At 36.6% G+C, this 12038-nt stretch overlaps 1 protein-coding gene across 7 annotated transcripts in view; it reads left to right on the plus strand.

Moving 5' to 3' along the window:
• The first annotated feature begins 1829 nt into the window (after positions 1-1829).
• Positions 1830-12038, plus strand: part of LOC107704963 (transcription elongation factor A protein 3-like) — an 11938-nt gene continuing 1729 nt past the window's right edge. Inside the window, exons 1-21 of one of the 7 annotated variants that reach the window (XM_016508053.1) lie at positions 1830-2049; positions 2968-3030; positions 3375-3480; positions 3610-3718; positions 4373-4537; positions 4625-4720; positions 6318-6407; positions 6985-7065; positions 7165-7272; positions 7369-7458; positions 7701-7801; positions 7934-8042; positions 8151-8204; positions 8293-8352; positions 8530-8595; positions 8694-8765; positions 8881-8940; positions 10196-10356; positions 10461-10517; positions 10629-10783; positions 11609-11755. In XM_016508053.1, the coding sequence (XP_016363539.1) occupies positions 1981-2049; positions 2968-3030; positions 3375-3480; positions 3610-3718; positions 4373-4537; positions 4625-4720; positions 6318-6407; positions 6985-7065; positions 7165-7272; positions 7369-7458; positions 7701-7801; positions 7934-8042; positions 8151-8204; positions 8293-8352; positions 8530-8595; positions 8694-8765; positions 8881-8940; positions 10196-10356; positions 10461-10517; positions 10629-10783; positions 11609-11755 (2019 nt within the window). In that variant the 5' untranslated portion in view covers positions 1830-1980. Of the gene's footprint in view, positions 2050-2967; positions 3031-3374; positions 3481-3609; positions 3719-4372; positions 4538-4624; positions 4721-6317; positions 6408-6984; positions 7273-7368; positions 7459-7700; positions 7802-7928; positions 8043-8150; positions 8205-8292; positions 8353-8529; positions 8596-8693; positions 8766-8880; positions 8941-10195; positions 10357-10460; positions 10518-10628; positions 10784-11608; positions 11756-12038 lie in introns of all 7 variants that reach the window. The other 6 variants (XM_016508055.1, XM_016508049.1, XM_016508050.1 and 3 more) reach the window with 6 other exon arrangements.

A 12038-nucleotide genomic window follows, 5' to 3' on the forward strand; every position in this document is an offset into this window, starting at 1 on the left:
TCACACCTTTGTGGTTTCGACCAGGCATACTGTATACAAAGCACTAGTTCTGCCCCTGGCGTGTGAGTGTCTTGAATCCTCAGCAAATATCACTTCCTTTAAAATGTTGCGACACAAACACGCTCAGAACTTTCCAACATAACCAAAAAAGGTTCTTCTGCTGAGATGTTATAAATACACCCTTAACCAGAGGCTGGTGTGCATGCCGTGGCAATCCAGCCCGGCATCTTTGCCTTTTATTACAGGGGCTCTCTGCACCTAAAAAAACTGAAGCACGGTGAAATCATTCATTTTCTGGTCTGATGTCATCTCAGACTCTCCATAATTGCCAGAGTCCGGCGTCTTGTGTCTATAATTGGTAGAGACACCGCAAACTCTCTGAGAAGACACTGTAGGTGGGTACTGGTGGATTCATTATTTTGTCGTAAAACTGAAGCGGGAGGTCATCAAAAGGAAAACCATTTTTCAAGTCTCTTCTTTTTTCTACTCCTTTTTTCTTTGTGGTTTGAAAACCAGGACTTCCAGGCAAGTTCTACTTGTTGTCTGTCTGTCAGCACATTTTAAATGTATGTTGATAATTTTATATAATTTATGCAACCATAGAAGCCCAAGCCATAGAGGTTATTTAGGGTGAAGGCATTGGAGGATGACAGGAAGTGCACATTTATAAAGGTAGTGAAGAGGAAGTGGTGAATATTTGTGTCTATACAAGTCCATGAAATGTTGCTGGTGTTATATTAAGGGTGCATTTTGCGCACGTTTTAATAGAAAAATGCCACAACATATTTGCTTAGTTGTTTTAGGACAGATGTCATCTTAAGTCACCACATATGGAATGAGCTTTAGTTTAGCTTCTTGAACATGCTTTGCACATTTGAATGAATAACAATAAAACCTTGAGGCACCACGTCACAATGCTCCTACAGAAAGAGTGTGATGAAGTGTAGGAGGGTTCATAAAAATTCAATATCACCCTCCCACAAGCTGCAAAATAAAGCCAAACAGTGCATTTTAAACGAATATTCAGGGTTATTTCAAACTCTATGTCTATGAAAGTTCTCTATATTATCACAGGAAATATAAAAAGTTAATTCGTCAACAGGATATGTTAAATCTCTAACTGAATAGAAAAAGATGCAGTGAGGGTGAATAGGTAAGACTGTCAGTCCTCATCATTCAGCCAAGCATCTCGTTTTGTGTTCCACAGAAGAAATAAAGTCATGAGATGACATGAATGACATAATATAAATGCTATATTAATTTCTGGAACTATTTCTTTAGTCATTCTTATCTGTTTTGAGTCCACTGCACTGCTGCTTTCCCACATTGGGATATTGATATTACACGACACCGTGCTGCCATCTGTTGCTCAACTCATGTAGCACCTGTTGAGTTTATTGTGTAGTAAATTAAATGCCCCAAACGATCTTTTCACATTATTTTTCTGATGCTTTGATTTAATAACGGGGCAAGTTGCAATGTCCAGACAAATGACAGTTGTGAAATATCGAGCTACTCAATAAACATTAAATAACATTCAGAAAAAATACTTACAAGAATGCTAAAATAGCTGCGAAACATTGTAACGTCTATTTCATAAAGCGTTACCACAATGTGTCCCGATTGGAAAATGATGCACACACGTGTCTAAGCGATAAAAAAACCCCACACAAAATACAACAGACCCAAGTTACAAAGTTCAAAGTATGTCTGCTGCAAATGTCTTTCCTAAAAAACACTGAACTTTTATCGCCCCCTAGTAACGTCTAGGCCTATATTTAGGAGTTTCATAAATCCAGATGGATTGATTGACAGCTCCGACTGTCTCGAAGGCCCCGCCCCCTCGGCTCAACTGAGCGTGCAGAAGCAACTTATGCGTGGGAACAAAACTTCTTACATTTCGTTGAATTAAGATTTATGTGACATAACGTATTATAAAACACATCACGTTTTCACTTAAAGCATATTAATGCGCACATAATGACGCGAGAGGAGGACCTGTTGCGGATTGCTAAAAAACTAGACAAGATGGTGTCTAGAAATAACATGGTGAGATCCTAATTTTGACGCAACGCTTCACGCTGTTTGTTTGTGCGATCTCTGTGTATGCTGCTTATGAATAACTCTTTTAAACTTTTTTGCATGTGTATTTATGCTGTTTTAATAATGCTTAATTTAGATACAAGCGTGCACAAAGCGTTGTTTAATTTAGTTGGAAGTGTGTTAGAGACCGTAATGTGTGTGTGTGTGTGTGTGTGTGTGTGTGTGTGTGTGTGTGTGTGTGTGTGTGTGTGTGTGTGTGTGTGTGTGTGTGTGTGTGTGTGTGTGTGTGTGTGTGTGTGTGTGTGTGTGTGTGTGTGTGTGTGTGTGTGTGTGTGTGTGTGTGTAATAGGACTACAGAGACGCATGTGACAACAGGGTGTGTGTGTGTGTGTGTGTGTGTGTGTGTAATAGGACTACAGAGACGCATGTGACAACAGGTGTTGGCTGAGCATTGCGCAGATTTACTTTAGATTTATTCAGGGCAGCGACAAGAACGAGGACCAAAGTGTGATCAGTATAGACAGAGTTTTGTTGACATGTTTGTATGCACGTTTTGTTAATACTTAACAGCATGTATGTATTGGATTCCTCGTAGTAAATGGCACAAGGTCGTGGAGGCGGTGTGTGTTTTGGCCGACATAAATATTTTCACACTCACGGGCAGAGAATTTAAAGGGACAGTTCATCCAAAAATTAAAATGAAACTTCTGCAGTAATTTACTTTCCCTTATGTTGTTCCAGTATGACTTATGACGTGTAACACAAATGCAAAAATGCCTGAGATTTTGCAGCAGTGACATTGAGTTATTATAATGTAAAAATAAATAAAATGCATGAAATAATATTAAGAACAAAATGAATACAGTTATTAGGTAATTAAGTAATTGTTAAAATACTAAAATAATTATCTCCCTGTTTGTATAGGATGGAGCTCTAGATCTTCTGAGAGAACTGAAAGATTTCAACATGACACTGAAGCTTCTTCAGGTATGTTTGCTGGATCAGTTGTATTGGCATACTTTATTGATTCCTTTAGGGAGATATAGCTGCAAATCAAAGGTATCACAAACAGCCTTAAACACATGCAATGCAATCAATATGGACTGTGCAAAACAAAAAATCCATGGCAGAAAAATATGGAGAGAATTATAATAGAGAATTTTAAATGATGATGTAAGAAAGAATTGTGAATAATATAACAGCTAAGATACATCAGATAGATTAGTAAATTTTGCTACATAAATGCAGCTGCTCTTGTTAACATCACAGTAGGTTGTCTGATATCTTGCGCGCTTTTGTTTGTCTAAGAGTCAAGATTTACTTTGTTCCAGGATACAAGAATTGGCATGTCTGTCAACAGAATAAGAAAACATTGCACAGACGAGGATGTTGTCAATTTGGCAAAGATCCTTATCAAAAACTGGAAGAAGCTTTTAGGTAGGTGTAATGTTTTAAAGAAATAATATAGTTTTTTATTCTATTTATTAAGTTTAAAATGGTTAATTTCTTATGGTCTGACTTCAAATGTAATGTTTTAATGCATTTATGCCTTTATGTCTTCATCAGAATTGGCTCAAAACCAAAAGTCTGAGAGGTCAAATGAGGTGAAGAATGGCAATCATCCAAGCAAGCCATCAGGGTCACCCAACAGGACCTCTCCTGAGAGAGAGTCCAGGTATGTTTGCTGATATCAGGATAAAACATGGAGGTATTCCAGACACAGCTTTTGTAAAGTGGAATTGACCCTTCACAAAGAGCTCGATTGACAAGCAATCTGACCAATCATAATGCCGAATCCGCAATCTTGTCCGACAAACATATCAGACAGGAGAGTAGATTAACTTCGGTGGACTTAAACTTGAAAAATTGTGTGTATTGATGGCTTTCCGCGGTTGAAATAAAAAACATTCTGATGTTCATTCATGTTCATTTCGTACTTTAAGTAAATATGAAAAGACGATCTGTTGACGTGCTGCTTGAACTGAGGTGCCACAGCGATCTGTCACGACACATAAAAGAGCCACAAAATGGTATTTATTGTTTGAATTTCTTAAAATATGACAAAATTTGAAAGCTGAGACTTTGTTACATACTACTGTAGAAGTAACTTGCTCTATCTTGACTGTCTGCACATTGTCAGTTTACTCTTTGCTTCGCGATGTATTTTTTACTGTTTTTGCGAAGGGTCAATTGAAAGCTTTGGGAATCTCTTCCTATAAACATACAAGAGGGTGGTCTATTTTTTATACTAACATTGATTTATGCAAAAGGGGACATAAGCAAAGACTTGTTGTTTGCGCTATGAAGTATAACCTGTTTATCTCATCAGTCCACGAAGGTCAACAATGGAATTTAAACCAGACTTAGACTCTAGCAAGAAACTTGATGGAAAACACAGAAGAGAGAAATGTGATGCAGAGCTCAGGAATGAAAAACGAGAAAGTGAACAGAAAAAAGAGAAACACTCTATTATCAATAAAAAGGAACGAGAGAGGTGAGAATCCCATGTGCTGTATAAAGCCCCTCTGCCCCTACAAAACCGTGCCATCAGATTGAGGAGTTTTATGTGCATTCTGTTTAGGAGAGATGCATTGAACAGTGATCATCTTCCCTCCCCAATGACGCATTCATCTCCGCCTCCCAAGTGTCCTCCGGTTGGGGAAGTGAAGAGGGAGAGGTTAGGGCTTGTGCATGCGGTTGAAGCATGTGACTGTGGTTAGGAGGAAGCACTTTTACCACATACCAAAACATGCAGCCATTTCTGATGATCTAGAAAAAATATTTTCTTTAAAATTTCACTAATTAACAACTGCCTTTTTTTTTGCACTTTTTCTGCAACTGTGCAGTTCTTCTATTGGTGGAATATAAGAATTGGTTTTTGTTTTTCCTGTCCAACAGCATGTTGAATTACATTTAAATTGAACAGGAAGTGGAATTTACTGAATTAAAAAAAAATCAACATAGTCACACAACAAGAGGAATTTCTTTGGTTATATAGCAAAACAAAAATAATTGCATCATTAATTCTAGACTAATTATGTCTGTTTTCTTTCACTGAATTGTAACATACATGTATACGTTAACTGATTAGACATTCACTACAGTTCAGAAGTTTGGGGTGAGTAACATTTTTTAATATTTCAGAATAAAGTCTCTTATGCTCTAATGTCTTGACTGTCACCTGATTAATTTAAAGCATAATTTCTGAATAAAACTATTAATTATTTTAATTTTAAAAAATCTTACTGACCCCAAAGTTTGAAAGGTAGTGTATTTCTCTAAACCTATAGCTAAATACTCGAAACAACAAAACAATCACAAAATGTCTGTCAATTTATTTAAAAATTACACTGGTACAGATCTTCCTTAAAGTCAAATTTGAATTGCAGTTCTGCATTGTGTTTGCTACATCAGTTCAAATTCAGGAATTAACTTAAAAAGCTGTTCTTAAAGGGGTCCTATTATGCTCTTTTACAAAGTCTTGATTTTGTTTTGGGGGTGTACTAGAACAGGCTCTCATACTAGGATGTTCGAAAAACACATTATTTTCCACATATTTTACATTATTACAACACCTCTCTCCCCAGTCTGGCATGAACGGATCGAATAGTTCCTGTATCAAATGAAGGCCTGCCTTTTGAAATACGAAATGTGCTGTGATTGGTTAGCTGGGCCAGTGTGTGTTGTGATTGGCACCATTCGGCGCCTGGTCAGGGAATGTCACGCCCCTTACCATAGCCACCTGCATGCCAGCTTCAGTGTAAATATTGCTTCAAAATCAAATCAATTTGAGCGCGATTTAAACCCGGATGATTGTAACCACTCTTAAGTTTGTCTGCCTTGCGAAAGCTAGCGTGTCTCCAATGTAGCGATAACACTCGTTGCCTTCTCTAGTGCAGCTCAACCAGGTCTCGTCCCATTCGTAGATTTTTATAATATCACAAATCCAGGAAAATATGCATTGTAGTCCAAACGAGTCGTTCGTTGTAGTTTTTGAAAAGTGATTTCTGTTAAATAAAAGATCTCCTTTTGAAGTGGACTTTGAGCTTTGTAACTTTGCAGATCTTTTTTATGCTCAAACAGCAACATTACAGACTAACTAAAGTTGAAAAAGTGAAAAAGCATAATAGGACCCCTTTAATGATGCATGACCCCTTTAATGATGCATGACCCTGGTGCCATGATTTTTTTGCTTTTGCCATGCTTTTGCTACCGTGGTTGTCCAGCGTAAAAGTGGAAACAGTAATGTAAGATGAATTTTCACTTTTGTTTAGGAAAGATGCTCCTGTTGATTTTTTCCCTCCTGCTTCGATCAATTCCCACCCTCCTCTAAGACGCTCATCAGTAGATGTAAAGAAAGAGAGGTCAGAGCGTTTTGCATGCTTGGACATGTGTTAGTTAAGAATGTGTCATCGAAGTACAAAAAGTTATATTTTCTAATGTAGTCTATTGGTTCTATTGCATACTACCTACAGTGATAGTTGATACAGCAACCGAAACCTCAAAACAGTTTAAAAGTTTGGGGTCAGTAAATTTTTTTAACAAATTAATGATTTTTTTTAAAGTAAGGACACATTAAATTGGTTAAAAATGGAAGTAAATATATACTCATGGTTTCTTTGTGTACATTAAAACAATACAGATTGTCACCTTTATTGACACTGAAGACTGGAGTAATGGCTGCTGGAAATTCAGATTTGTCATCACAGGAATTTATTACATTTTAAAATATATCACAATAGAAAATAGTTATTTAAAATTACAATAATATTTCACAATTTTACTATTTTCACTGTGTTTTCAATCAAATAAATGCAGACTTGATAAGCATAAAAAACGTATTTTCAAAATATAAAAAAAAATCTTGCTAACCCCAAACTTTTGAACAGTAATTTATATCAAGTTTAAATGCTAAATTTGATGTTTGCATCTCTTGTACAGAAAAGACACTCAGGCTCCTTTACAGTCTTTTCTTCAGTCTCATCCTCATAAACGTCCCTCCATAGATGAAAAGAAAGAAAGGTTGGACATTGTGCTAGAAGTGCATACAGTGTGTTATATAAGCGATCTCCTTCATGTTGAATCAACATTCTTGTTCCATTCATGCTTGTTTTCATGCAGGAGAGATGCACCTCATCCTCTTTTTCCTCTTCATCATCACCTTCATCCTCCACTTCCTCCTCCTCCTATTCCTATCCCTAAGCGTTCATCAGAGGTGAAGAAAGAAAGGTCAGGACACGAGAATGTGTTCAGATTTGTATTCTTTATAATAATTATAGTAAATGTCTAACATAAGGAGTCACTACCAAATATCTATCTTCACAGGAAAGATCCTCCTGAAACTCTACCTCCTCCTGCTCCTATCCTTTCTTCTCCTCCTCCCAAACGTCCATCACTAGAAGAGTCCAAAGAAAGGTCTGAGCACCTTTCAGTTAAAGTTCATAAAGAGGGTTTGCCAGTGAATAGAAAAGCACAGTGTAATATATCATTATTGCTTTTGTTTTGGAAAATAGCAGTAGTTGCTCTAAATAATTCCGCGTTCAATTAATGGGAAATTGTAAATGATAATTTTTAGTTCACTAGATGACCTAGTATCACACATGCGCTTCAAGTTTCTCTTTGTAATGCCACGTTTGAATTGTATATTTCTTGCCTAGGGCAAAAAAAGCACCTGATCTGAATGCCCCGCTTCCTCCTTTACCTTTTCATCTACATCCTCCTCAGAAACGCGAGATGAAGAAAGAGAGGTCAGGGCTTGGTGTGTTGTCTTTTTGAGTAAACAAAGTACTGCTAATCCTTTTTAGCATCATTTTAGCACAACACTGTGTTCTAACCATGCACAATGTTCCTTGTCTCATAAATAATCAGTGACTTTCTTTGCTTAGAAAAGAAACAGCTGAACCCAGTGCTCCTCTTCCTCCTGTTCCTCTCCATCTTCAGCCTGCTAAACCTACAAAACGTCCCTCATTAGACACAAAGAAAGACAAAGAGAAAGAAAGGTTAGGGCCAGGCGAACTGGAAAGCATGTTGATATTAAAAGCTGCGTGCCTGTGTTTTTACTTAATTACTTCATCACCTGAAAAATAACTGAAGCTGTTTTACTGTAGAAGAGACACATCAGACCCGAAGCGACGGACTTCTGAACACAATGAGAAAGATAGGTCAGAAGCATGATGAATACTAACCCTTGGACAAGATCATTGTTGAGTGAAATTAAATTAACTAAATGAGACAATGCTTCTTTTTCAGAAAAGACACAAGTGACAGTAAACCACTCAAAAGGCCATCAATGAAGCTCAAGATTGAGAGGTTCGAATAGATGTTTTGCAACAGAATGAAGGCAGAGGGCAGCAGAAGTGCATGCGTTATTCTCATTTTTTCTTGGGTGTTTGAGGATGTGGCGATTTGCAATACTCGTGGTTTCTTTGTGTTCATTAAAACAATCCAAATTGTCACCTTTATTCCCCATTCTACTTTTGTTTCTAGAAAAGACTCCACAGGTTCTAAAAAGCTCCATTCTAGAAAGCTCAGCCTGGATGGACGGAGAGACAGGTCTGCTCATGCATCACTTATCATTAAAAATGCTGAAAATATCTGAGATTTTCAGGGCAAAGAAAATCAGGTGTTTGTGTTTTATGCTTTGACTGCAGTAAGGACTCTACTGACTCCAAGTCAAGCCATCACCTTTTGAAAAGACAATCAAGTGAACCTAAACTGGAGAGGTAACCTGTTACAGCAATGCAATAGTAAAGTATTTAAACTTACTGTTGTGTACAAAGGTAAATGCATGTTCGCCACAGAATGTTTACTATAAACTCTCATGTCTTATTTCTCCAGGAGAGATTCTACTAACTCAAGGTCTGGCAGCTCACCTCAGGCCAAGAAATCTAGTGAAAGGCAAGAACTATATTTACAGTAGCCTCATTTAGCTGTAACCAGCATGCCAATTCTGCCCTCTCCGTGTCCCAGTTGTAATACAACAAAAAAATCCATTCAAATAATAAATAAACAAATCACAAAAATAATGTTGTTTCACAGATAGCAGTAATACATAATACTCTTGGGATGTACAATTTAAGTGTATTGTTGTAGTCCATGACTTTCACACTACATATGCTTTGTTTAAATTATATTAAATTTAACCCTAATAGTTGTGTTCTAGTCATTTTAACCCAGAGAGGATTTTCTTTTCCCCCAAAAATGCTAGTTAGTGCTATTGCATTGGACTAAAACCTAATAACTTTGCATACGCAGGGTATAACTTCCTCCCTAAAACGAAACAAAAATAATTTTTGTACTGTTTGGGGGGATTTTTTTTTTCTTTATCTTGTTACACTTGTAGTGTTCCTGGTCAAAAATAACTGGCCTACAAAAAATAACACAAATGTCTCATTTTGCCATATTATTATACCAAATAATGTTTTTTTTTTACTCAAAAATTGAGGAGCATAAGCTCAGATTAATGATCTTTTCCAAAAAGAAATACAAAACGTGCTAATATAAAAAGAGTTGACAGAAAGATTAAATCCAAAATGAATGCTTTACAGTCAAGTTTTAAAAGGCTGGTCATTTTTGAAGTTAGGTAAAGGATTTTCAGCACAGCACAAAGGTTAAAGCTGGAATATACTTCACAACTTTTCAAATCTGAGCAGATTTGAAAACACTAGGCATCATACAGTTGCCGACTTTGTAAACGGTTACAGAGAAAAACTCAACATCATACACTAAACAACGTAGGATCAAGTAATTCTGGAGACAACAAAATCATACAGAAACATGTACCTTGATGTTGGAGATGCATGACAAAGGAAAAAAATAGTATACTAAAATCGGCTGAAAATATCAAATATGTTTGATTATCCGCCAACTGGATGAAATCATTGTCTGAAGCTAAAAAAAATAAGAGTCTGTGTCCATCATACATGATGCGATTTTGTGGTCGGTCATCTCCGACTGACTTTTGGCATCTGGAGTTCACACCTCCAGGCTGTAAATCGGGGCGTACATCTGCACAAAAGTTGTGTAGTGTAATCCAGCTTTAAGTTTAAATGAAATAGAATTCTCAGTTCCTGCTTTGGTTTAACTGAAAGTCCAATTGTCATAGACATAGACATTAGAGAACTAAAGACTCCTTCCTGTTTTCCCCATACAGCAAGAGTAAACCAGAGACCCCAAAGATGCCCACAACACCCACAAGCCCCCTCTCCCCGTCGTTTAGCTCCGGTTTGGGTCCTTTATCTCCTCGTCTGCAAACTGGGGATCCCATCAGGGACAAATGCATCGAAATGCTGGCCGCTGCGCTACGTACAGATGGTATGCAAAAACAACCACTCGACACCCACGCAGACATGCTGACATATATTGTTTTGATGCTCATTATTTTGCAGATGATACTCACAATATGCTTTTCCTCTTAGATGACTACAAAGACTATGGGGCAAACTGTGAGGGCATGGCAGCAGAAATCGAGGATCATATCCTTAGTAAACATATGTGTTGACTAAGTCAAACTAAGTGCAGAATCTTCTTGAAAATATTGTTTAATGTTTGCAAGTTGATTTCCTTAACCGTGTTCTTCTGGTTACATATCTACCAGGAGATAAGAGCCGCAGATATGAAATACAAGAACAGAGTTCGCAGCCGCATAAGTAACCTCAAAGATCCCAAGAATCCCAATCTGCGTAAAAATGTCTTGGCTGGAGCCATCGAGTTGAGCCGCATCGCCATCATGACTGCTGAGGTGGACTGCTCATATTGGACCTCTTAAATAATTTGAATTTATTTGTAAAAAAAAAAATTTAATCATAAATAATAAATATGAATTACAGGTTAAAAAATGTGTTGTTCAGCAAAAAGTCAGTTAAAAAAGAATCAGTAAAATCTAAGTTTGTCTTTAAATCAATATTTATGTCTTGTTTTCCAGTAAAAATATAAAGTGGTAAAATCTAATAATAATTATAAAATATAAATATAATTAGTTAAGAATTGTTTTCAGAGAACATACACTACTTTTTTGATGTTTTTTTGAAAGAAGACACTTATGTTCTCCAAAGCTGCATTAATTTGTTTGAAAATACAGTAAAACGGTACTGTGGTGAAACAACTGTTTTCTATTTTAATACATTTTAAAATGTATTTTATTCCTGTGATGGCAAAGCTGAATTTTCAGCAGTCATTACTCCAGTTTTCTGTGTCAAGTGATCTTTCAGAAATCATTCAAATATGCTGATGTGATGCTCAAGAAACATTTTAACATTTTAAAAACACCTTTTATAAATTTAATGCATCCTCGATAATTAAAAGTATTAATTTTACCGCACCTCAAATTTTTAAACAGTAGTGTATCTTTAAATTCTTATCGTATTTGCCCAAAATGATGTAAATGATATATTTATGCTTAAAACAAGAAAAACACTTTTTACTGGGAATCGAGACAAATGTTTGTTTACAGTGCAATGTTGCAAAAGTTAGCCTTTGAAATGAAGTGTTGACAAACAGATGATATATCTGAAACTAATGCATAATGTACGGTTTATAAATGAACACTATGTTCCTGCTGTTGTAGGAGATGGCTAGTGATGAACTGAAACAGTTGAGAAACGTGTTGACCCAGGAGGCCATCCGAGAACATCAGATGGCAAAGACTGGAGGAACCTCCACTGACCTGCTGCAGTGTGGCAAGTGCAAGAAGAAAAACTGCACCTACAACCAGGTACATCAATGAAACTTATCTTCTCAGATATTTATTATGCATAAGAGCCTAGTAGTGTGCCATAGTCTGAGTAATGCACTCTTAAAAAGGTCTTTCAGGTTGTCCCTTTTGGAGAACCTTTGAAAGTGAGTCCTCTTGAGGCGATTTGATAAAGAATTAAACGATTAAACGAGCCTGTGGTAATTAAAAAAAAAAATTCTTATAAAAAAAAAAGTTCCTTTGTAACAAGAACTGTATCTTGTTGAAGGGAAATGAAATGTGCTTATGAACTCATTCCTGCTTC

Source organism: Sinocyclocheilus anshuiensis, unplaced genomic scaffold (assembly GCF_001515605.1).
Source record: "Sinocyclocheilus anshuiensis isolate Anshui unplaced genomic scaffold, SAMN03320099.WGS_v1.1 scaffold702, whole genome shotgun sequence".
Lineage (NCBI taxonomy): Eukaryota > Metazoa > Chordata > Actinopteri > Cypriniformes > Cyprinidae > Sinocyclocheilus > Sinocyclocheilus anshuiensis.